At 40.5% G+C, this 27,698-nt stretch overlaps 1 protein-coding gene across 1 annotated transcript in view; it reads right to left on the bottom strand.

Moving 5' to 3' along the window:
• The window catches only part of EXOC4 (exocyst complex component 4), a 750,505-nt gene that overhangs the window by 125,501 nt on the left and 597,306 nt on the right, over nucleotides 1-27,698 (bottom strand). The window contains exon 13 of the mRNA XM_042925097.1: nucleotides 17,364-17,519. Coding sequence (XP_042781031.1) covers nucleotides 17,364-17,519 — 156 coding nt within the window. The remainder of the gene's footprint in view (nucleotides 1-17,363; nucleotides 17,520-27,698) is intronic.

Genomic DNA, 27,698 nt, shown 5'->3' with positions numbered 1-27,698 from the left:
GCAACAGATGCATCTCCTTCCTGGCTCCAGATCCTACCAGGCCCCAACTTACTTTGGGTGCCTCTGTGTTCTGGTAAATGCCTCTCTCCTTTGGCATTCTGGCTAAAGGGAGATCGTGGCTTCTTGCCGTTGGGTTATTGTAATGTCCCTGTTTGATACATCCTCATTAAAATGTATAACCAATTCCCTGCATTAAATTCTCTTGGAGGTAAATAGTTGACATGGTTTCTGTTTTCCACATTAGACCTTGACTTACATAAGACCCAATAATGATGTCTTACCATATTCAATGCTACTGCGGATGGAATCAATTATTTGGCTTGGGAATTAATTAGTTCTGTTGTGTAGGCAGAGAAACTGAGACTGGTTACGGTGACCTGTAGGAGATCACTTAGCCGTTATCTGTCAGAGCCTAAACCGATGAAGGTTATAAAAAGGTCAGGTCATCTACCTCGATTCCTAATAATACCGACTGATTCTATTGAGATGTGACAATGACACATCCATTTATCACTTCTGCTTTTTACAACTGCTCAATCTTCAACCCTTTCAAAACTTAATTTGTCTGTGTCAAAAATAATGCGGGTAGTACCATTCTGATGGGTTCTTTAATCAGGTTTTCAAAAACTGTTTTTCTAAGATGATCTTGGCTAAACCCTCATAAATAAGAATAAAATAGCCCAGTTATCCTGATTACAATATTATTTTTTTTCCTCCTAGAAAATGCTAAAACTCATCATTAAGTCTCCCCTTCAATGGTTTTGTATGCATGTTCGTTTCATCACACACTCTCACGTGAGTACCTATTTTTCACATTTAATAAGTAATTGCTCTTTTTTAGAAATTTGTCTCCATCAATAATCACAATCAAGGATTTTTGTCGTTGGCTTTCTTTGCCTACCGTTCCTCTGCCTTGTAAAAACTTGCAATGCTCTGGCCTGGCTAGATGGGGCTGAGAAGTCCACAAATCTGTTCAGAGGCAGAACTGGGAAGGAGTCTGGGAGGGGCCTTCTCCACAATCAAGGTGAATATTGAAAATATCAGCAACTTTTCTGCTCCTGGGTCCTGCTTGGGGCTTAGAACAGCATTAATTTATTGTTACTTTTTTTTTTTTTTTTTTTTTCCTGGTCGCAGGGAAATTGTAGTTTCTGGGTTTCTACTCCTGGATGATAGCCAGGAAAAATTAATCATGACCATCTTGGGGGCGGGGGTGGGGGTTTGACCACCAGCTCTTTCTCTTGTTTCTTTAAATCAGCTTGCTCACTGAGACAGGCACCAAACACTAGACTCATGGATTTCTGATATTCTGGCACTGAGAGGGATCTTGGCAGGTCATGTAAATCAGTGGTCCTCACTCTGGCTATACCTTAAAAGCTTAACTAGTAAAGCATAAACAAAATTCCCCATGCGTAACTCCATGTGCAAAAATTCTGATCTAATTGGTCATGGGTGGGGCTCAGACATGGACATTTAAAAAAAATTTTTTTTTTAACGTTTATTTATTTTTGAGACAGAGAGAGACACAGCATGAACAGGGGAGGGGCAGAGAGAGAGGGAGACACAGAATCGGAAGCAAGCTCCAGGCTCTGAGCCATCAGCCCAGAGCCCAACGCGGGGCTCGAACTCGCGGACAGCGAGATCGTGACCTGAGCTGAAGTCGGACACTCAACCGACTGAGCCACCCAGGCGGACATGGACATTTTTAAAAAGAGTGGCTTTCCTGGAATATGTTTCCTATGTTGTAAAATTTACCCAGTTAATATGAGCAGTTCAATAGTGTTCAGTCTATCACAGTTACGCGACCATACCACGATGTGGAACATTTTCATTACCTCAAAAACAAACGCTGTCTGTACCCATTAGACTTTATGCTTAATTCCCAACACTGACCCTCCAGCCCCAAGTAAGCACTACTCTACTTTCTATCTCAATAGATTTCCCTATTTTGGACTTCATCAAAGGAATCATACGGTAGGTCGTCTTTTGTGACTGACTTCTTTTACTTACCATGTTTTCAAGGTTCATCTGTGTTCATTTCTTGTATTACCAGATAATATAGTCCATTGTATGGATATGCCACATTTTGTTTATCCATTCATCAGGTGATGGACATTAGGGTTGTTTCCACTTCTAGGCTATTGTGAGTATTGCTGCTATAAGCTTTCATGTATACATCTTTGTGTGGGGGTGTGTTTTCATTTCTCTAGGTATATACACCTGGGAGTGCAACTGGTGGGTCATATGGTGACTATCTTTAACCTTTCAAGGAAATATCGTATTCCAAAATTGCGGCACCATTTTCCAGCTGTATATGTGGGATCCGATTTCTCGACACCCTTGCCAACTGTTGTTATTATCTGTCTTTTTAAAAACTACAGTCATCTTAGTGTATGTGAAGAAGCATATATCTCAGTGTAGTTTTGATTTGCATTTCCTTGATGGCTAATGATATTGAGCATCTTTTCATGTGTTTATTGACCATCTGTATATCTTCCTTAGAGAAATGTCAATTGTGATCCTTTGTTCATTTTTTAATTGGGTTATTTGTCTTTTTATTATTGACTCATGCATTTGTTAACAGATACGTACGAGGAATCCACCATTACCCAGGCTCTGTCTTAGATCCTGTGGTGGGATCAAAACCAACTAGAATAATTTCATAGTCCGCTAATATGCCATAACCCAGAGTTTGAAAAATACTGTGTTAAATTGTGCCTGGCTCTATGAATGTGTTCCTTGACTGGGTTTCCCAAAGATGGTGAACATTTATGAAGCATTTTATAGGGAAACTAAAACACACAGAGGAAGATGTGTTCATTTGCACACTGTAGCAAAAGTGTGAACAGTTTCTGTTCTTAGTTTACTGATCAGGGCCATAATAAGCCACACTGCCCCTCACAAGTTACAGTAGCTTTAGGGTTTCACTTTGCCCAGGGATTCCACAGCCCTCAGTCTTGCTGCCTCAAGACACACACAAAATTGGTTCTTATCAAGGAATTGGACTTTCTTGAGCACTCAACTTTCAAGTAGTGCTGAAGCAGGGGAGACACACATCTGTCAAATCTCAGAACAGGCTCTTTTCTACTTTGTAAAACCAAGTCTAATCACAGGAGTCCTTAAAAGTGGAGAACCCTTCCTGGCTGTGGTCAGGGAGAGACATGATGATGGAAGAAGGTCAGAGAGATGTCATGTTGCTGCCTTTGAAGAAGGAGGAAGGAGACCAAAAAATGAGGGTGGCCTCTAAACGCTGGAGAAGGCGAGGAAATGGATTCTCCCTTAGAATGTCCAGAAAGCAATGCTGCCCTGCTGACATCCTGATTTTAGCCCACTGAGACCTGTGTTAGACTTCTAGCCTACAGAACGGTAAGAAAATGGATCTGTGTTGTTTTAAGCCACTAACTTTGTTGTGGTAAATTGTTAATGCACGCATCGTAAAATGAATATACGTGGTAATGATGTGCATGTGTTAGGCGAGTGCCCTTGTCCTTGGGAGATGCACGCTCAAGTGTCTAAGAGTGAAAGGGCACCATGTCTTTAGCCTACTTTTGATGGTTTGGCAAGAGAGAAGTATGTGCATTTATTTGGAGAGAATGGAGTAGGTATGGCGAGATGTGAACGGTCAGTAAACCTAAGTCAAGGTATACATGCATTCATTGGACTGTTATTTCAACTTTTCTGTGAATTTATCAGTAAAAAAAAAAAAAAAAGTTTAAGTTCAGGAAAAACAAAAAAAGAGAGAAACAGATGGATAATTGTGGCACTTTTCAAAATCACTGCCCAAAACAATTTCTAGGAGAGCAATCTCCTAGGAATCACTTCCTAGCTGGATCCCTTGACAGGGCTTTTAAGTTTCTTGCCAGTGCACTGAGTTTCTGAAAACGAAGGTTCAATACAAGGTGTAACATAACATGTATGAGGACACTTTAACGTGCCAAATTAAAAACTTGAACAATATTGCTAAAGCAATCAGAACTGTTGTGAACTGTCTTTGCCATTCTCATTTCAAATCTGGAGAGAGAAAATGCAGAATGACAGCCAGTTATGTTTTGACATGTTTAATCCACGCAGGCATAAATGCATAATTTCTTCTGTCAGTCCATCTTTCCGTCCTTGTATAAGAATTCTGGAGTCATTTATGTGTTGTGTTCTTAAGGGTGAGCACAGAAAAACTATTATGCTCAGATAAGTCTCTTCTCGAAAAAAAATGGCTTAGAGCCACCAAGGTGATGGCGGGGCAAAGGCACCATTCTGCTAAAGGCAGTTTCACCTCCATGAGGGTTCCCTGTCTAAAAGAGAGCCGTGAAACCATCACTCTTTTCATCATAAAGCCTATAGAGGCTGGGTTGGGAGCAAAACACTGGGGTTCGAGTAGTAAGTCTCTCTCTGAGTAGAGGCCAAGGTTTTAATCACAGGTCAATGTAAGTGACTGGGTGATGAGTCCCAGTACACTATGGAAATTCATTATGTACAAACAAAACACAATAAAACAAACCTCTGATTCTATTTGACTCAGAACTGCATTAAGTCATATGACCAAGAATTCTTTAAATTTTCTCTATAATTATAGTTTAATTTCTCATCTTTCTTCTCTAACAGCATTTTATTCTTTTGCCTGTATTACTAACAATATATTCTATACATTAAACAGGTGGCTTGTTTATTTCTGGCTAATTTCCTATCGCTAATGTAAAACTGCAGCTCAGAATATAGGTGAACAGTTAAGTATTTTCACTCTGCTATGGGATGAAATGTATTCCCCCCGCCTCCCGAAATTCATGTGGTAAGGCCCTAAACCCTGAAGTGATTGTATTTAGAGATGGGATCTTGGAAGGTAATTAAGTCATGAAAGTAGAGCTCTTATGATGGGTTAATACCCTTATGTGAAGAGACATGAGAGAGATCTCTCTTTCTCTCTCTGACATGTGAGGATATAGCAATAAAATGGGCCTGTGTGAGCCAGAAAGAGAGCTCTTAATTGGCTGACACCTTGATCTTGAACTTTCCAGCTTCTGGGACTATTTAGTTAAACAACTATTCTGTAGTTTAAGCCACCAATCTACGGTGTTTTGTTATGGCAGCCCAAGCTAAAACATACCCCCTACACTAAGACTCCTATGCTATCCTTTCTCTTGTTTCAGTCCAGTACTTGTATATGAAGTAGTCCATGAGTATGGACATCCTTTCATTCAACAAGCATTTACTAAGCAACCACTGTGCGACTCATTCTAGGTCTGACATTCAATACCCAAATTCTAGACCAATGTTACTAGCTAAGTACTCTGGCCATTAACCCTATACCTTTGACATCAGTGTTGAATCCTAATTTGACTAGGAACTTGATTTCAAAAGCCTTTCAGGCACCCTCTGTTTTTATGACAACGTTTTTCTGGAAAACAATAGTCATAAAAGAATTGACCAAATTTTCTTATAATATCAGCTTAATAATTAAAGGCTGTGATTCCGAGATACCAAAAAAATGATGAATGTTTGCAAAAAACATTGCAAAAAAAATTGCAAAAAAACACTGCAAAAAAATATGTCATAAATGTAAACATACTAAAACTAGAACCCTGAGTACCTAAAAAATAGTAAAATTATGCTAAAAATTCTACAAAATGGACAGAATGCACTAGGTGTACTGATTACACAGAGGGCTCCATCTACTCTAAAATATAAATTCACAGTATGAAAATACGATTCTCCTGAACATTCAGCATGACCTAATGCAGTGTACACACACACACACACACACACACACACACACACACACACACACCTGCTCACTCACTCACTCACTCTCCGGCCTGTAAGTTCTAGAGAGGAGGGACAGAGGTGCAGAGTCATTTAGAGAGGACTGTCATTTAGAAAGGAAGGACAGAGGTGCAGAGAAGTGAGGGAAGCTGGTTAAAGACACAGAGAATTAGGGGCAGAGTGAGGATGAACCCAAAATTGAGTCTCCAGGGTTTCCCCACATTCTGTACCCCCTTGTTAGACCCAAGGAGACGAGTACACTGATGTAACTGTGGGTAGGGAGAGTGAAAAATTCCATGGAAATTAATACTGGGTTCTAACAAGCAAAGAGCTAATTGTGAACAGCACATTATTTTCAGGCTGATAGCACCTGCTCAGTGTTCTGATATAGAATCCACTTGGAATAAAATTGCATTGAAGTGCTCTGTTAGCTTGGAACACGAATGTCTCCTTCTTTAGCCAAGCTACTCAAATAAGCCTGGCTACTAAGTTTTCTTTGTAGGATGTTGTCAAACAACACTGAATATAAACAATGAGGCACAAGGTTTTTCTACAGGTGCTAGGACTTCTGAGGTATGCAGTTTAGTTTTCCATTAAGAACATTTATTAAGCTTCAAAACAGATGATCAAATGTAGGATTAAAATAACCAGTAATTATAAGTTGAACATATACTTTGGTTTTTTAACTACCAAGAATGATTACAGATTTAGAAATCAAAATTCATGTACCATTGAACTTCCTCACCGAAATATTCCAGTTCATTGATCATTCTGGTTATTTCTCAAATTGCCATACAATTTCCTTTGAATAATCTAAATCTACGCTGAGCAGAGACAGGAAACAACTGATCTCAAGCAAAGGCAATGACTCCCAAACTAAGCAATTAGGTGGCCTGTCTTCAAGATAGCTTTCTTGGAACAGAGAAGGGGAAGGAACTGATGAATGATTCGGGGCGTTTTAGGAGGAAGACAAAGAAAGAGATGGAATGCCTCAGGCAAAGTGAGGTAATACAGAGAAGAGTAAATGCTTTGCATAAAATTGGCAGAAAAGTGAAGCTGGCTTAAGATTAAGATATTTTTCAGGGATGGGGCGCCTGGCTGGCTCAGTCGGTTGAACGTCCGACTTCGGCTCAGATCATGATCTCCCGGTTCGTGAGTTTGAGCCCCACGTTGGGCTCTGTGCTGACAGCTCGGAGCCTGGAGCCTGCTTCGGATTCTGTGTCCCCCTCTCTCTCCGCCCCACCCCTGCTTGTGCTCTGTCTCTGTCTTTCAAAAATGAATAAACATAAAAAAAATTAAAAAAAAAAGATATTTTTCAGGGATAAAAAAATGTTGGAATGGCAATGTGTTCAGATTAGTGAGCTGGCAGTCAATAGTAACAGGGTTTGAGGATATGTGGATTTTTTTTTAGTCAAATAAAAAATTAAAACTAAGTAACAATTACTCGTAGTTAAATAATCTATAATGCTGAGCAACGATTCCCCTGTCCTACTCCTACTCATCCTTAGTCCTGTGACCCTAAAAAAAAGCACCTACAGCTTAAAAAAACAATTTCTGTTCCTATTTCTTCCAGTCGTCATATCCACCTCTCTACATAACCAATGGAAACTGCTACTTGCTGATGTAGTAATTTTCCACATTTTGATTCTGACCACCCTTCTTCCCTCCTTCAATTATACCACTCCCCGTTCCTGATGCAGTTATATTATTATTTTTAATGTTTCCCCTGGTCTTTTATATTTTTACACATATCTTTACCTCTAGCAGGACTCCCCACACTACAAATTGCTTATTTAACTACCCCCCCCCCCCCCACCCGCCCCCAGACTGGGAGCTCCTTACCCAGAAGGAAAACGGGAAGGGGCGCAGAGGGGGAAAGGGTGTCCAGAGGGAAATGCTGGAGGAGCTGATACCTGAGCTGTGTGTCTTGCAAGCCGAACAGGGCTGGAGTACAGGAGGCAGGGGTGGGATAGGCAGAGGGCATTCCGGGAAGAGTAATGCGCATGGAAAGACACACAGGTAGGAATGAGCACGGTAGGCTGAGAACCAGAGAAAGTTCAGTAGGGAGAAAGGGATGCAGGTGAGAAGGTGAGTGGTCCTCAATCAACTGGCAGGGACATCAGCCTGCAGCACAGAGCTGGGGAACGACAAGAGCAGGACTTTTCAGCGGTGGTTTTAGACCAGCTCACTGCTGGCCGGTGTCTTAGGAACACCTCTTCCGGTTCCTACCCCAGGCTAGGTAACAGATATCCTTCCCTCCAAAATGGCACAGAACATCATTCTCAGCCTCTTTCTGAAGGGCTGCGTGGGATTAAATCAGGGAGATTATTTGTTCTTTGATTAAGATTCTAAGTGAGAGAGGAGAATGGTGTTAAATGAAGTAAAATCTAAGTTTAAAAAGTTAAATAATTCCATGATCTGAAACTCTACAAAAAACACAATGTAGAAGATGCTTTATTAGTGACTTTTAAGTAACACTAATGAATAATTATAATCCTCAAATAATTGTCTAAATAGGTTAGCATTTATGGAATATATATAGGGGAGATTTTAAGTGTTTTTCCATTTACTGCCGATCTTACGCTAACAAGAGTGGTATCATTATAATATAATAACAAAGTGCCTAATGCGATCGTCCTGAACATTAATTGATATGTTTTGTAGCCGAGTCTCCAGTTAATTACCTGTCTTTCTTGTTTAATTTTGAGATTTAAGTCTGCTTCTCATCCATTCTTGCCTGGCAATGCCCTACATCCATCTATGACCTTCATCTTGTTTAAATGAGGGGAAAAAAACATTTTAGCAAAGCATTTTCTGCCCCTGTACTTAGTTAATATATTCATATTTTCTGATTCATCTTTCCTCTTATAATTATATTTTTAAAGTCATATTAAGCCTGCAGAGATAGTGGAATAAATGTCTCCATTCTAATGAACGTCCTGTTCAAGCTAGCTAGTCTATTTTTCCTGCACTAGATTTTTTTACTTGTTCCTTCAATTCATCTGAAGATTCTTCAATAGCTGTAGCTACTGGGAACCTTTTAACAGCTGTTGCTTACGCTTGTCTTGAGAACCTTTTAAATTTCCAAGTGAAATTGTTACGAAAGTTATTTATGCTCTACTTTACTCATGCCATGTTTCATCTAAACATATTCCTAAACCTACTAGATTTCTGCCTCTCTGTCTAATCTGAGCGGGCTGAAGAAACCAAAGAGGTATAAAGACCTACCGAAGGCAAAAGCAAAGTGAAACACACTAATTAATGGCCATGCGGAGACTGGAAACTAGTGAGCTTCTAAAAGGAGCATATTCCTACGTGGGCAACCTTTACAGGGGCCACAGAAGGCATTTTCTCCCAATGATGATACCGGCTCACCATTCTTTACATTTTATTCTTTTCATTCGAAGAGTGGGGGATTCTTCCTATTTTTAAATTCAGCTTCACGCATTCCACATTTATTGAGGATCTGTGATGTACTACTAGGGTCTCACAGAAGGCAGGTGAATACGTAAACCTCCTTTCTGCTTTTGCTCTGGCTCTTTTCTTCCTTAACCATCCAATGTGGACCTCACGCCAAATAAAATGTCAGGAATGGTCTTGCTCTTTGAAAATAATCTTTTGCTGTTCTTTAATCATACCGAGTTCCAAATTTCATAAAACAACAAAAAGCACCCTTAATGAACACAGCACTCACTTGATTCTCCAGATAACACGAAAAGTTTATCTTTTAAAAAACTCAGTAACTAAAAATAGCTAAAATATCCTTAGTCTCTCTTCCCTACTTAGGTCTGCATCACACTCTATCTGAACCTACATAATTTCTTTTATATCATTTTCGTATTTTCATCCCCTCTATGTCCTCTTCTTTCAACAATGATTCTTTTTCTTTTTTCTTTTCTTTGATGACAAACATAAAACTCAGAGAATTCATAACAATGTCATATAATGAATACTAATAATTGCAAACTAAATCTAGAGTAAAAGCACCTATATGATAAATGTCTGACATTAGCATATAATGACTAGCAAATCAGTTGAGATTATAATGATCAATGAAAATGAAGGAATAATTCGAATGTCCCAAACTGTAAACTCCTGGTATATTTTTAGGCTGGTGGTTTGTAGGGCGGTAGCTCTGAGAGTAGACCCCCTGGGCTCAAATTTTAGTTCTGTTGCTTAGTAGCTCTGTAAATCTGGGGGAAGTGACTTAATTTCTCTACACCTCAGTGTTCTCATCAGAATGGGAATAACTTACCTGAAAACTCACAATGTTGCTGTACGGTTCCGGGCACTGTCAACTCTGATTGTTGTGACTGTTGGAACCGATTGTACAATCTTCTATCATTCGTCTTTCTGCCTGCTATACTTCAAGACTAATTCGTAGGCTTTCCATATTCTTTGACTTCTATCACCTGAAAACTCTGGTCCTGGTCTCGCCAAACACATTTATCTACTTAAGGATTTTCAAACCTAGCTCTCGAGAAAGGATTCTTCTTTTTGAAATCCAGGGTCCCCGAGTGACATGGGGGTTAGAGGTTTTGGGGGACAGTCTTTCTAACACATACGGCCTGCTCCAATCCTAGACAATCCCTCCTCACCCCTGTTACTTGTCCCAACACCTTACCTCTTTGGTTAATTACATCTCCAGGAAGCGGGACTGCTTTTATTAGTAGATATTCATTGATCCCAAAAGGATAAATATATACATATATATGACAGGTGCAAAGACAATAGGCTAGAGAGCCCGCTTTCAGCTTCTTTGGGAACAAAGGGATATTTGCTATTTTTCCTTTTTGTATTAAAGCCCTGGCTTGACCTATTTTTCCCCCCTCTATTCAAAGTTAAACCTGGAAATAACACACTTTATTTTTTGGTTAAAATACGAGAATAGGAAAGGGCCTCATTTAGTAATGAAGGGAATATAACCTTTATTCAATGCAAAGGGCACTCGATTCTATATTCATTCATGCGCCAAATAGCCCTCTGAGCTTTAAAAACTAATTATAGGAGGGGAGTGTGACTTTTCAGTCTTTTTGGCTCCCGCCATGCTCCACGGTACTCTAATGTGCTACATCAAGGCTCTATCAATTCTACCACATTGGAATATCAACAAAGGGTGTTCACTCTTACTTATCTTTGCTCTCAACTTCTAATCAGAATACAGAATGTGACAGTTTAAGAGGAAAGAATCATAAACAAAAGATCGAAAAAAATTACTTTTCTACTGTTAAAGTACATATAATTTGTTTTCAAGCTATGTCTACCTGCAAAACCACGGGCAAATCTCTCAGGCACAATGTTCAGCAAAATGAACCCGATACTACGATTAAACATATATAAAATTGGGGGCCATTCAAAACTGATCTATGGTGATACAAGTCGGAATAGTGCTTATCTTGAGGGTAAGCCAACCGGGTGCTAGGAAGGTTCTGTATTTTGATCTGGGAGGGGGTTCCATGGGTATAAACACATATAACATTTCACTGAATTACATACCTAAGATTATACTTGACTTTATATATACTGCCTTGACGTATATTCAGGTTCACCAAAATTTTTTTTAAATGTATATATAAGTGGCTTTGCCTTCAAATTTTAGATGGAGAGTGGTAAGATTCAGTGAGCAGAGCATGAGTAAGAAAGCCAGGACCCCAGTCTAGCTCTTCTAAATCAGAAGCGTGAGGTGGTGCACAGATACGCGGCTCTTTGGATTGGCATCCTCTTTTCTGGACTAGGGCTAGAAACTCTTTCTTCTGAGCTACTTAAGACACTAATAAAACTAATTGAAAATCTCTTTGCAAACGTAGAAGACAATTAAGGGGTTACAAAATAATAAGCCGAGGAAATAGGAAGAAGATTTACATTCATTTAAAGTAACCTGAAAAGTTGAGGAAAATAATTTATCCTCCAGAAATTACTTCTAATAAAACTATTCAGGCTATAGATATGATTAAATGGATACACTTAAAGAGAAGGTGTGCCAATATGCTTACCCAGATCTCTTAAAAACTTGGCAGCAGGAAAATGTGACAGTAATACTAAGACAGAGGGGAGCCTGTGGCCCGACTTCTGTGCCAAGGTCAGTTTGATTATTCTTACTCGAGGCTCTAATTAATCAGTGTCTCAATCATTCTTGACCTCTCTAGATAGAAAAAACAACTCATGAGGCTACTCTTTGCTATTATTACCATGACAATACAATCTAAAGTAAGGGGAAGTATATGGGGCACCTGGGTGGCTCAGTCAGTTGAGCATCCGACTTCGGCTCAGGTCACGATCTCACAGTCTGTGGGTTCGAGCCCTGCATCAGGCTTTACACTGACAGCTCAAGCCTGGAGCCTGCTTCGGATTCTGTCTATCTGTCTTTCTCTGCCCTTCCCCCTACCTGCTCTCTACCTCTCTCAAAAAGAAATAAATGTTAAAAGATTAAAAAAAGAGGAGGAGTAGAGAGCAGGGAGAGGAAATAAAAATGCAAGAGTTTATAATTTATTTCAGATGCTGTGGAAAAATATATTCAGCACAATAAAGGTTTTTGAGAAAAACAGCTCTGTGACTTTGGTATAAACAAGGATTTCTAAATACCTATCTCTAACAAAGGAGTTGCATCCTGATATATAAAGAACGCCTACAAATCAGTATGGAAAAGACAGACAATGTAATTGAAAATGAGCAACAGATGTGAACAAATATATTACAAAAGAACATATTCAAATGGCCGGTACATACATAAACACATAAAAAAGGTGCTCAACTTCATCAGTCACGACATAAACACATAAAAAAGGTGCTCAACTTCATCAGTCACGAGATCAATGGATATTAAACCACAACAAGAGACCTCTACCAATACAAGAAGGCTAAAATTAAAAAAAAAAAAAAGGAAATATCAAGTATAGATGAGATATGGAGCAACCCGAACTCTCATACACTGCTCTGAGTGTGTAAACTCCTCCCACCACTTTGGAAAACCACTTAACAGTGTGTACTAAAACTCAACACATGAATATCCTGTGACGAAGCAACTCTACTCTTAGAACATAGCCAAAAGAAATGTATACATATGGCTACCAAAATACAGGTAGTAGAATATTTATAGCAGCACTATTTGAAATAGTTCCAACCTAGAAATGCCCAGGTGCCTATCAGCAGTAGAGTAAACGAATGCATGCACACACACACACACACACACACACACACGTAATAAATTAAAAAAAAAAAAACTTGTGTATTTACACAATGTAATACAATACAGACTATAGAGTAATAAGGATCTATACACAACAATATGGAGGAATCTTGCCAACATGATGGGGAACAAATGAAGGCAGCCACACAAGAATATATAACTTCATGATTCCACTTATATAAAACACAAAAAAAGATTAAACTAATCTCTGTGTTTAGAGGTCAGATAAGGGCAACTTTTGGAGATGCAAAGTAGTGACTAGCAGGAAGCATGAAAAGGCTTGTTGTTGCTACTGCTCTGTTTCTTAATTTGGGCACAGGTTACACAATAAAAAGTATGAAAATATACCAAGGTGTGCTTTTAATATATGTTCCTATATCATATATATTTGGTAAAAAGTAAACTACAGGTAATGTAAACAGAGAGATGGAAACTCTAAGAAAGAATCACAGGGAAATTCTGGAAATCAAACACACCGTAATAGAAATGAAGAGCATCTTTAGTGGGCTTTTCAGTAGACTGGGTATAACCAAGGAAAGAATCAATGAGCTTGAGGAAATGTCCATAGAAACTTCCAAAATTGAAATCCAAAGAGAAAAAAGAATGAAAAGCCAGAAACGAATATCCAAGAACTGTGGAATATCTAAAAAATGTGCACAATGGGAATAGCAGAAGAAGAAAGAGGAGAAAAAAAAAAGTAACAGAAGACACATCTGAAGCAATAGTGACTGAGAATTTCCTAAAACCAATGACAGACATCTAAATACCGATCCAGGAAGCTCAGAGAACATCAAGCAAGATAAACACCAGAAAAAAAAAAAATCTACCCTTAGTCATACAATATTCAAATGGCACAAATTCAAAAACAAAGAATAAAATCTTGAAAGAAGCTTGAGAAAAAAATTACCTACTGAAGAACGAAGATAAAAATTACATCAGACTTCTCTTCAAAAACCATAGAAGCAGAAATAATGAAGTGAAATATTTAAAATGTTAAAAGGAAGAAATCACCAACCTAAAAAATTTGTATCCTGAAAACTTATTTTTCAAAAGCAAAGAAGAGGGGCGCCTGGGTGGCTCAGTCGGTTAAGCGGCCGACTTGGGCTCAGGTCATGATTTCGCGGTCCGTGAGTTCGAGCCCTGCGTCGGGCTCTGTGCTGACCGCTCAGAGCCTGGAGCCTGTTTCAGATTCTGTGTCTTCCTCTCTCTGACCCTCCTCTGTTCATGCTCTGTCTCTCTCTGTCTCAAAAATAAATAAACGTTAAAAAAAAAAAAAGCAAAGAAGAAATACTTTTTCTGACAAAAACAAATTGAGGGAATCTGCGATCTCCCATCTACTTGCTAGATGGGATTGCTACCCAAATTACGAATCACTAAATGAAGCCAATTTTTAAAAATTGGGGGAATTTGTCACCAGCAGACCTGCCTTACAGAAATGTTAGAAGTTCTTTAGGGGCACCTGGGTGGCTCAGTGGATTAAGCCACCGAATTCGGTTCAGGTCATGATCTCACAGTTCATGGATTCGAGCCCCACGTCAGGCTCTGTGCTGACAACTCAGACCCTGGAGTCTGCTTCGGATTCTGTGTCTCCCTCTCTCTCTGCCCCTTCCCTACTCACAATCTGTCTATCTCTAAAATAAACAAACATTAAAATAAATAAATAAGTTCTTTAGGGAAAAGGAAAATTATTTAGTTCTGAAACTTGGATCTACATTAGGTAAGGAAGAGTACTAGAGAAGGAATAAATGAAGGAAAATAAAACCTTTTATTTCTCTTACTCTTAATCTATCTCTCAGATAACAGTTTGTTCAAAAGAATAATAACAATACATATAGTGATTATTGCTTATGGTAAATGAAATTAATGAATGGCAGCAATGTCATAAGGGACACAAAGGAGGAACAGGGAATACTTTGTTATAAGGTGCTTGCATTACCCATTGAGTGGTAGAGTGTTATTTGAAAGTGGACTTGAATTAGTTATAAATGTATACCGCAAACTCTAAGGAAACCACTAGAAAAAAAAAGGTAAAAGAAAAGCATAATTTATATGCTAAGAGAGGGGAAAAAGTAGAATCATATAAAATACTCAATTAAAGTCAGAAAGCAGAAAAGCACGACCCATAAAAGAAAAACAATCAGTAAGTTGGACTTCATTACAATGTAAAACTTCTGTTCTACAAAAGAAGCTGTGAAGAGAATGAAAAGCAAGGCACAGATTAGGAGAAAATCTTTGTAAAACATGTATCAGATAAAAGTGTCCAAAACATGCAAAGAATTCTTAAAACTCAACAATAAGAAAACACCACCCAATTAAAAAATGAGCAGACATCTCAACAAAAATATATATACAAATGTCAAATAAGCATATGAAAAGAGGCTCAACACCATATGTCATTAGGGAAATATAAATCAAAACAATGAGATATCACTTACACCTATTGGAATGTACCAAGTCCAAAACTTAGCACCAAATGCTAAAGAGGAATTCTCCTTCACTGCTGGTATGGGGAATGCAAAATAGTACCACTTTGGAAAACAGTGAAGATTTTTTACAAAACTAAACATACTCTTAGTGCATGATCTAGCAATCATATTCCATGGTACTTACTCAAATCAATCAAAAACTTACATCCACACAAAAACCTGTACACAAGTGTTTACAGCACCTGTGTTTATAATTGCCAAAACTTGGAGGCAATCAAAATGTCTTTCACCAAGTGAACAGATAAAAAAATCCTACAGTACATCCACATAATGGAATATTATTCAGGGATTAAAAAGAAAAAAGAGCTATCAAGCCACAAAAGACATGGAGAAATCTTAAATGCATATTGCTAAGCACAGAAGCGAATCTGGAGAGGCTAGGATTCCAACTATATGATATTCTGGAAAACTATGGAGACAGTAAGAAAAAAATCAGTGGTTGCGAGGGGCTTGGGGGAAAGGAAGGCAGGGATGAACAGGAGGAAAAGAGCAGAGTTTTAGGGCAGTGCCACTATTTTTCTAAAAGATACTATAATGGTAGGTACATTCATTTTATTTGTCAAGACCTGTAGAATATACAACACAGAGCGTAAACCCTAACGTAAGCTACAGACTTCAACTGATAATGTATCAATATTAGCTCACCAAGCGTAACACATGTATCCCACTAATGCAAGATGTTAAAAATAGAGGCAAGTGAGGGCAGGGGGTGAGGGTACATATGGGAACGCCATACTTTTGGCTCAATACTTTTTGTAAACCTAAAACTGCTCTGCCCCCCTCCCCACCAAATAAACCATATTGATGTAAAAAGAAAATTATACATGTAGTTTTCTTATATCAATGTAAGTAGCTGACGAGTATTTCTGAGACAGTGTAAATAATGAAGAAGAAAACAAAAATAGGAGGACTTTAGGTTACACTACAGGTGAATTTTTGAGTCTCATGATTTTGAGAAGATTTTAAACGGCAATGAAATTTGCTAATTTTCATAATAAAAGTTTGGGAAAATGTGGCACTATCATTCATGTATGAATACAGTCAACTTTGTGAGCAGTAAAAACCTATTTATCTATAGTTGCAACCCACATTCTGAAAAAAAGATGAGCTCACAGTTCTACGGTGAATTAGAAGTAAAATACTGGTCATTACATCCTTCCTTCTTTTTTTAGTCTTTGCCTCTTTAAGGTGCTTTTATTTTCTTTTTACTATTTATTCATTTACCTGGATAGGCAAAAACAGCAAGAAGAAACCTAATTTTAATGTGACAAAGTGTTACCTCAATTTTTTTTCTACTTGATGCAGCTCCAAAGTGACAGGTGGAAATATTCCACTGTGGCAAGCCAGCCAGGTGAAAACGAGTAGTTTCGTCAAATTAGGCCATATTGTCATGGCTAAGTAAATAATTTATATTGTACAGAGGTATATTTTGAGTGATAAAGTTGAAAGAGAGACCTTACTTTTTTAAAATAAGTAGGAAACAATCAGAGATAACCCAATGTATACGAACAAAATTGAGAAGCCCGTTTCCAGAAAGTTCAACTAAAGAACATGCTGAGAACAATTTGAATATACTCTGTACGGGCAAGAACTTTGCATCGTTAACTGCCCTGCTCCCACAGTACGGCACCTAATAAGGTGACTGCAGCTTTGCTGAATAAATACATGCGTTAATGAAAAAATTACATGCTTCCCCCGAGAGGGCAAAATGACCTACAAGTTAAAAGATATTTGATTCACATCAAGCCCTTCAAAAATTTTGAGTACAAGAGTCATCTTCACATGGGAAATGGGGTGTGTTAGCACAGAAAGACTTTACTAAGTTCATTTCGTTGCTGCTTGATATTCAGAATCGCCCACAATTTCACGCAAGAGAGTGTTGGCTAAACAGATGTTTTTCCTCTCGATGTTTAATACAACTTAGAAAAGAGATCTTTTACCTTATGAAATCTTCCTCCTCTTCTCTCTTTGGCCTCAGCTGTTTGGGTTGAGCCATGTTAACCCAGTTGGGTAGAGATTTCAAGAGTCTGCTGATATCATCGTCCTTTGCCCAAGATGCACTGATGACAAGTTTCTCTTCTGACTGGACAATGCTCCTGAATATAGTCAATGGAAAAGAGACACTTTAGCACATTGCCTGGTACCCAGTTAGGCTTTTTCACCTACCTCTGTTGTGGGGGGAGAAAAAAAAAGATGCTACAGTCGTCTCTCTTATTAACATAATCCATTATGTGAGTTAGAGTCACGACATCCATTAACAGGTCACATTACTGGGAAACTATCTCTGGATTTCATGCGTAGTTTCTTCATCGTTGAGTAATTGTGAAAGGTCATAATAATACTAATTAGTAGCCCTTATCATAATTAATCCCTTAGGGTAAATAAAACTGTATGGTAGGGTTTGGGGGGAGGATCTTTCAAGAAAAATGTTGGACAAATAACAAGTGGGGCAAGCGCTTAATATAAAAGAATATTATTAAGTCACAACATAAATGGTACCAGAAAGGGTCGAAAGTGTTACAAAAGGTTGTTCTCTGACTTCTTGGCTTAAACCACCAATTAGTTCTACTTGAAGGTACTTTTTGAACTATGGACACCCCTCTATTCAAAGTAAATCTACCATCATAGAGAAACCTTCTGCCCCTGATGTCAGATAGAAAAAGTCTTTGATTATTGCTCTCTCCAGTGGGCTTTGACTGGTGACCTAGAGTGACGGGCTTCAAGTCCTTTAATAGGGCCCATGGGTTAGCTATTAACACTGCACTGACCAGAATGTACCTGTAAATTCATCTTAAACGTCCAATTTCAACTTAATTAAAAAGCTTCTCCTTCTGTTCAACATTTCTGTCACTGTAACTAATTTCAATGGTCTAAAAATCATCAGCAACTCTAGGTGACAGAAAGGACACTTATTTACGAACGGACTGCTAATTAGCTGGCTATCCCCTCTCCAGCTGACCCACACACTGAGAGCTTTCCCTCCAACACAGGCAGGAATTTATGTTGGCGTAAGGATTATACTAGGAGACATTATGCATTCCTAAATATACAACACAAGCATTGTGTGTATGCATGATAAAACCTCCTTAACCAACATACAATTTGTCAACAAAAGAAGCTGAAACCTAAAAACCTTGACTCATCAGCACCTGACTCAAGGTAATAGGATTTCACGTTGTAGGAAACAATATTCTCCTGGTTCTCTGAAAATAAGCTAGAATAAGAGAACCATAGCTGATTTCTAGAATTTTTCTAATGCACCATAATCAAAAGTTTTCTAACAGTGACTATGGTCAGTGATACAGAAATTAGACTACAAAACCTTCTTTTGTGTCTCTCAAATTACTCTCAATGGTACCTTCTATTCTCTTTTTTTCCTTGTTACTTTCTTGCCTCTTTCCTGTGATATTTATGAATTAATCCCACAATCTGACTTTTCCACATTCGTGTGTGGGGTGCCGGATACAACCTTACAGAATGGTACTATCTCACATTTATGATGCTGTATGCCGGGTGGGCCCTCAGTGTTCTTTGGTGTTTTTACCTGTCTCTGGTCAACTTCCCTTCCCACTCTCTCAACGCCTATTTGTTAAACCTTTGTCCCTTATCTCCTCATTGCTTATCCCCCACACTCTTCCTATCTGATGTAGAAAGGAGGGTTCCTAATTATATACTTTTCAACATTCCATCTCTATCCCCCACAGAAATGTCTTCAAATCTGTTTCATTCTCATTTACTTCCAGTAATCCCTCTACTTAGGCCCTTAGGGATCCTCCCTACCACCCCTCAAATCCCCCTTTCCCTATATGTCTACTATCTCTCTCATTATATTCCCCAACCCATGTTATTAAAAAAACGAAGAAGAAGAAGAAACGAATCAACCTCTTGATCCTGCATTTACTTCTAATGAAGCTCCTTCCTCCCCTTCATAGACACTGTCATCAATGAGTAACATCCATTCAGACATAGCCTGGCATAGGTCTCGATCTCACAAACTGTGAGATCATGCCCTGAGCCAAAATGAAAAGTCGGGTGCTTAACCAACTGAGCCACCTAGGCACCCCCAGGGTTGACATTTTAAAATGCTTTTTTTAAAAAAAAAAAAACAACAACAAAGGAAGAATATTTTGTGAGCTGTGAGTATTACATAAAACTTAAACTTCAGCATCTGTATCTAGAAAGAACTTTTGCCGGGTGGTTCAATTCCCCCTTAGAACTGTAATCCAGGTGAAATTCTGTTCCACGGAGTCAGAACCCAACTCAGTTTTCTGGCATCTAAATCTTTGAGCCCATGGATGCTCAGCGTTTAGGAAATAGTTTGGGTAAATAGATGTGAGGTGGCATTGTACACTTTAGGGATCTAGAATTTTCACCTTAGCACTAGCTGAAATGAAAAAAAAATATGTCAGTGAAAGACTACATTAAAAGCACCCACATTGTTTACTTACATATATTTTTTAAAGACTGGTTTAATTCAATAATCAATATTATATTACTGGCTTCACTAATATTCATAGATCCTATTTTATTAAAAAAACAGTAATCGAAAAGAACTAAGATGCCTACCTCTATACACTGCGCAACAATAAATTATTAATTCATATCAGAATGAAGCTCAATCCCAAATGCCAAAGCATTCTAGTTTGAAATACTGGCATTGGTTAGCAACATACAATTACCCCGAAGGGACTTTTTAATTCAAATGGCAAAGTTTCCATCCTAACCAACTGCATTTATTAGTTTCTCATCTTGTGATCAGCCGGACTGTGTGGGCTACCACATTCTAGGACATACCCGAATAGCCGCGAAAAAGAAGAGCTACGTGTCCAACAATTATTCCACAAGAGGAGTAGGGTTAATCACCGCTACCAGAACCATAATCTACTAATTAATTCACGGCTCAATGGGCCACAGACAGAGCCATCTGTGCAGCTATCGGTACCCGTTCCCAGGAGGAAGAGGAAAATCGGTGCACCTCTCGGAACAGGTGATAAGGCGGCCGTGAGAAGGGTCCACCCTCTAGACACAGTTGAGCGAATTTCGTTCAGAAAACATCTGCTGGTGTGGACTGGCTCTGATGTGCATCGCTTCCTCTCTGGAACAGTTGGGAAATGCCACGTGGGCCTGGTCCCTGGACACAGCTGGGATGCTGAGTCTTTCATTAGGTAAACAACCAGGGGCAGGTGGGGCTAATTGGATTCAACTGTTTGGTGACAGCCGGGGCATGATGTTTACTTTCCCAGACTGAATCTTCCAGATACTTCAAAACCCAGGAGCCAAGCTAGACAGATGAGACGCACAGCCCGATGAACCGTGGACAGAGATGGTTCTCATTGAGACGCTGTAGTGGGTTTTCGACTGTGAATGACCGGACCCGTAGCAGGCCACACTGTAACGCGATGTCCAGTGACACAGTGACAATGGCGATGAGGGATGCAAAAGTAACAGGTAGTGCTATGCCTCTAATTGAAATAAACACAAACACAACACCCTGAAATCCCTTAAGAGAAGATGGGGCAGAATAAGTAGGAAAAGAGCAGAGAGACATTAGGCTACTTTTCTATTAGGCTACTTTTCTGACCACTCAACGCTGGTCAGAGAGCTTTATGACGGTATGGATTTCTACCCGGGAATCACAACTTCAGAAACATCTGGGTACTCTGGCTCAGGGGACACAGAAAGAGTTCAGGAAGACCCGTGGAAAAGGATTTGAAATTTGAGAGTTTACAGAAGGTAACCCTTGGGCATGATTTAATAACAACCTTTAAATAGACAAGTTCTCATATGAAGGGTCATAACTGATATTTTAAAAAACCAAGAAGAAAATAATTGTGTTGTAACAGAAGACCACAAATTAATCTAAAATATGCCTCAACTGTCAGCGTTCAGATTTTTCTTATGACAAGCAACTTTAAATATGAATATCCTGAAGATCTTTATGGAAAGACATCAGGCCAGGCAACTGCCTATTTCAACCCTGAATGCCATCCTACTGCATTTAGAACAAAACCCAAATTCCCTGGCCTTGAGATCCTTTGTCAATGGTCCTTAATTCTGGCGCACATTAAAATACTTGGGATGCATTTTAAAAATGTATCAATTACACATTCTGAAGTGGGGGTCAGCATGGACAGCTTCGAGCTTTCACGTGATTCTCATGTGTAGCCAGAAACAACCCAAATGATCTGACCCCTGCACCTGTCCAACCTTACTCACTATTCACTTCTTTCTCCCTCTGTTCCAGTTACGCTAGGCTTAATGCACTTAGGCTGTAAGCCTCTTGCCATTTTTGTACCTGCTCCCTCCTCTGCCTGGAATGCTCTTCCCCATGTTGCCACATGGCTCCTTCTCAACCTTCCGAATTTAGCTCAAACATCAACGTCCTCGGCAAGGTCTTTCCCTCACCCTTATTTCTGAGAAATTTACTGTGATTGTTACTTGCTTGTATCCTGTGTCCTCCATGTGGGCGTAAAATGCATGAAGGCAGGACCTTGCCTGTTTTATTCACTTCTATACTCTTAGATCCAGAACAATGCTGGCCCCTAAAAGTGCTTCACAAATAACTGTGGAATAAATCAAGCAATGGATGAATGAATGAATGAATGAATGAATGAATGAATACCACACCGAAGGACAAAACACCAGGGAAATAACAGATGTTATAAAAATACCTTTCTTTTGCCATCTTATTAGTGAATAACAATATGATCAGTGAATTGATTTTATTTTATTTATTATTTTTTAAATTTTTTTTAAACGTTTATTCATTTTTGAGACAGAGAGAGACAGAGCATGAACAGGGGAGGGGCAGAGAGAGAGAGGGAGACACAGAATCTGAAACAGGCTCCGGGCTCTGAGCGGTCAGCACAGAGCCTGATGTGGGGCTCGAACTCACGGACTGCGAGATCATGACCTGAGCCGAAGTCGGACGCTTAACCGACCGAGCCACCCAGGCGCCCCAGTGAATTAATTTTAAAGTAAATAACAAAAACACCGGCAGCAATAACTGTCAGCTGACACTTCTTGAGCATTTACTATGAACTAGGCATTCTCCTACACACTTTACATGGATTAACTCTTGTCATCCTAGTAATAATCCCATGTGATGGGCACTGTGATTATTCCCATCTGATAGATGAACTACCAAGGTCTGCTCAGGATCAAGTGTCTGGTGAGGGCAGAACCTGAATTGGGCCGCTGTCAATTGTTCTGGAGCTTGTGCTCCTATTAGCATGTCTCTCTGAACCACTTGAAACATTTCTCAGGTTTCCTGTTTCCTCTTTAACTCCAGGGTCTCTTCTCTGGGCTTTAGAGCCAAACAGACTTGGCTTTTAGCTCACGTACAACCACCCGCACACCCTGTGACCTTAGCCGAGTCCATTTTCTTACTGGTTAGATGGAGGGAGTCTTGTCTTCAGGACTGTTATGATCGAGGAGACGAGTTAAGGCCTGACAGTCCCTTGCACAGTGACGGTGTCCTTTCCTGAGTAGGGTTCCATTCCTGTCCAGGTCGTTATTCCTTTGTAGCAAAGTTACTACAAGAGACTCCTATCTGATCATGGTCGACTGAGTTAGTTACCTGGGAGAAATGACAATTGGCTGCTTGTTCTGGAATCTGTGGGCCACCTGCCTGCATGGGCAGCATCTGTACCAGCTGATGTGCACTCGGAAGGCAGAGGGAAATCATTCACGTGATCAGTGAACATGTCAGTGGGGCCTATATACAGACATCATGCTAAAAGTTGGAGATAATTATGTGGAGAAAGACATAATAATTTCCTTCTAGATCCTCAGAGTTTAGACCAGTAACAGCCATGAGAATCACTTTTGGGACATTTAAAAACATTTTTTTTAATGTTTGTTATTTATTTTTGAGAGAGAGAGAGAGACAGAGACAGAGACAGAGACTGAGCAAAAGTGGGGGAGGGGCAGAGAGAGAGGGAGATACAGAATCTGAAGCAGGTTCCAGGCTCTGAGCTGTCAGCACAGAGCCTGATGTGGGGCTCAAGCTCACCAACCATGAGATCAGGACCTGAGCCGAAGTCATTTAACCAACTGAGCCACCCAGGCGCCCCAAAATTATTCTCGCCCAGGCCCATCACTCAGGGGGCCCTAGTGTGGGAAATCCAGTATGTGGGCTTTGAAATCTCCCCCAAATAAGTCTGATGTGAATCCATAATGTTTCTGAGAGAGAAAGGCATGTAAACCAATAACTGATCAGATAATGCATCATAAAAAATGTTTAAATTGCAATATAATGGGATGCCAGAATAGTCATGCATAATAAACTATAGGAACAAATAAAAGCTCTCATTTGCTGAGTGCTCTCTATGAACCAGATAGTGTACACATTTTATAAGTGTTCTTTTGTATCTGCTCAATATTTAGTACAAATGAATATATCAGTGCTATGTAAGCCAAGGGGGTGAGGGGTATAACACAGTTTCAAGAGGAAAACCTGGAGACAAGCTTGCATGGAGCTTGCAGCGTTCCCTTGGCTCATCTGAGATTCAAAGTTAGTTTAGGTTTTCAAAACTGCCTCTTCTTCGGGCTTTAAGCCAGACAGACTTGGCTTTTAGTGCATGCGCTCCCACCCCCATGTCCCGTGACCTCAGCCGGGTTATGAACGCAGCAAGGCCAAGTTCAACCAAGCTCTCAGTCCGCAGAACCCTGGCCTCTGGAGACACAGGAAACCCTAGGGCTTCAAGACCCACCACGGGCCCCGGTGTCCAGTTTCTATTCAGCACGACGGGGCCACCGAGATCTTAGAACACCACTTTGATCACAGAGAAGGTAGGTCAGCCTCCTCGCCACGACCTCCGACAGTATTCCTTCCCTTGATACGGGAAGTTTTCAGAACTCCCCTATCCCGCCCATTCCTACCCAACCACGATGTCCACCTGCTCATTGTGATTTCTCAACGTCTCCCCCACACATCACACCCACCTATGCTACCCCACTGCTGGCTCAGCCTGTTCAGTCTCTAAGAAGCTCCTCCTTCGTGCAGCAAACATACCGAGGGCCAATCAGTTGCCGAGCCCTGTGCCAGACCTGGTTTCTGCCATCGGCGATTGCAAGTTCATCGCCACGTCACTCTTTCTTCATGCTCTGGCACCAGTTCTCGGTTTTCTGTAAACCCCGAGGATGGTTATACCTTCTCCTGATGAAAACATGCTCCTGACTTATGTCAACAGAGCCTCAAAGATTAGAAGATGGTTTATTTGTATTCTCTACCAGGCCCAAACCAATGCAGAAAGGCCAAAAAAAAAAAAAAATTTTTTTTTCTTTTTAATGAACTGACGTTGAACTGGAACAGGCAGAAACTTAAAAAAAAAAAAAAACCCATGATTTCCAACCTTTAAATGACTATTTGGGGACACCTAAGCTGCTGGTGGTACCCCAGAATAAAGAATAAGCAGAGGGAGACTGGCATTCAGCTTGGAAATAGCAGACTAATGGACCGACTGCCTGATTGAGAATACGTGCAGTGGAGAATTCACAGCTGAGTTTTCCTCCGAGCCCCAAGGGGTGTGACTAATTAAGGAAAAGACTTCTAGTCCTCATTACCCTTTTAGGAAACCTCTCTTTATCCAAAGCATGTAACATGACATCATTAGACGGTACAGTCTTTCTCTCCAGAGTGAGGTGCTCACAGAGAGGTGAGATGTCTCTGACCTTCCCTCAGATCTCTCAACTCCCAGTGGACGCTCAGGTTCTCATGGTAAACTCAGAAAACAAGCCAGCTCTCAGCAGAGGGCATCGTGAGCTTGTGGATTTGATCATTTCTGTAAAAGACTATCTGCGGAGAAAGAATCAGACTGCGCTGCTTCCCTCTTCCCTTCCTCCTTCCCCAATGTTATATCATTTTGGATCATTTGAATTGTATATGGCTTTCTATTTAAGTCAGTCATTTGCTGGCAGCAAAACTAGAACATTTCCTGTTTTTCCTCTCACTGTAATCAGGATTTGGCTGTCCAAATTAGGACTGCCCTAATTACTCCTCAGCAGGTGCCAATCGGGGGGAGGGCAATAAATGGGAGGAGAGGAAGTAAGGACACTTTGCATCTTCAGAGACACACGATAAGAAAACACTTTCTCTCTGGCTTGAAAAACCTGATTAAGCAATAGGCAACAGGCATCATGGGATTATATGTGGGGTGTGTGTGTGTGTGTGTGTGTGTGTGTGTGTGTGTGTGTGTGTGCTGTCATATAACAGCCATATAAACGATTTTCTATTTATTCCCCTTCAAAGATACACAGAATTACTTCTCCCATCCCTGAGATAATTCCTCCCAAGCCTACACTTCAGCAACGGTGGTAGATCACTACAGATAATATATATGCGAGGATCTGATCGTGGGCACCAATAAATGGAAACCATTCCAGGGAATTCGGCCAGGAGGGACACCACAGTGGGACAGACTCCTGGCGGAATGAATCAAGGTACTCTTGATGACCACAATATATCAGGAACCAAAAGCAGTAGCTTTGTTCCCAGAAGTAGTAGGTATAATGGAGACACAGTTGTACTGTTTGGACAACACGGTGACACATGAATGACACAGAAATAGTTCAGTCCCTAGAAGGCCAAGCCACGGCAAACAAACACCTATCCATGTTCCTGCCTAAGGCCAGTCACTCCGGTTGGGTATTATGTCCTGCTTCTACTCACAAGCCCAAAACTAGAATTTCAGCAATTTGCCCCTTTCTCTCCTACATCAGGAATTTTCTTTTCTCTTAACAGTACTCATTTGAAGAGTAATGAAACACGCACTGATTTCTTCTATTTAAAATAACACATAAAAGGACAAAAAAACCCCTTCATGTGCCCTTAACCCTCCAGCCATGTCATTTCTCTGTCCCCCATGGCAGCCAAATCTCACTATAGGGGTTTTACCTACATTTACAAGTTCCCCACTCTCAGTTTCTTTCCTAAGCCCACACCCTTCCAGGTTTTGCTCCTACCGGTCCTCAGAAACCACTCTCACGATGATCCCCTATGACCTCCATGCTGTTAAATCTGTCGCTCAGTCACTGCTCTGTTCTAATGCTGACTGAATGCTGATCACCCCCTCCCCCTTCTTTCCTTGGTTTCTGGGACACCCTACTCTCTGACTTTCCTCCTATTTCACTGGGGGCTGCTTCTCAGTCAACTTTGGTGACTTCTCCTCTCCTTGCAAACTTCTTCAAACCCATAGTCCTCTTCCCTGTCATGTTTGCATTCACTCCCGTCCATGGTTTTAAACACCATTTATAGCTACTATTTATATGTTGATGGCCAGACCTCTCTCCTTTGGAGGCATACATCCAACTGCTTGCTCCCTAGCTCCACGTGGATGCCTAAGAGACACTCCAAATGTAAATGTTTTTGTAAACATTTATTTATTTTTCAGAGACAGAGACAGAGCACAAGCGGGGCAGGGGCAGAGAGAGAGGAGACACTGAATAGGAAGCAGGCTCCAGGCTCTGAGCTGTCAGCACAGAGCCCGACACGGGGCTCGAACCCACAGACCATGACAGCATGACCTGAGCTGAAGTTGGATGCTTCACCAAATGAGCCACCCAGGCGCCCTGAGACACCCCAAACTGAATTCCTCATCTGCTTGCTCCCACACCTGCAGGGTCCTCTGTCTCAAGAGCCGGCAACTCTGTCTTTTCAAATAAAAAATCCCAGGAGTCATTTTTGACACCTCTCCTTCTCTCACACTATCTAATCAGGCAGGGAATCACGCAGGTTGGCCCTTCCAAATATATTCAGAATTCAACCAGTTCTCACCATCTCTGCTAGGAGACGGTCTTCGTTTCTCACCTGGATTGCCACAGCAGCCGTCACATGGTCCCCCTGCTTCCACCCTTGTGGCCCTACAACCGATTCTCAATACGTTTTACAATGTAAGTCAGATCCTGCTGGCCCTAGGCACAATTCCTGCAGTGGCTCCCCCTTTCATTCAGAGTTGAACTCAGTACCCCTACCATGGCCGACAAGGCCCTCCATGGTCTGTCCCCTGTTCTCTTTTGGACGTCCTTCTTTTTTTTTTCTTAACTTTTTTAAAATGTTTTATTTATTTTTAAGACAGAGAGAGACAGAGCATGAGTGGGGATGGGGCAGAGAGAGAGGGAGACACAGAATCCGAAGCAGGCTCCGGGCTCTGAGCTGTCAGCACAGAGCCCGGCGCAGGGCTCGAACTCACGAACTGGGAGATCATGACCTGAGCCGAAGTCGGACGCTCAACCGACTGAGCCACCGAGGCGCCCCATGGATGTCCTTCTAATAC

This window comes from Panthera leo, chromosome A2, assembly GCF_018350215.1.
Source record: "Panthera leo isolate Ple1 chromosome A2, P.leo_Ple1_pat1.1, whole genome shotgun sequence".
In the NCBI taxonomy this organism is placed as follows: Eukaryota; Metazoa; Chordata; class Mammalia; order Carnivora; family Felidae; genus Panthera; species Panthera leo.
This window is presented reverse-complemented; position numbering and strand designations above follow the sequence as displayed.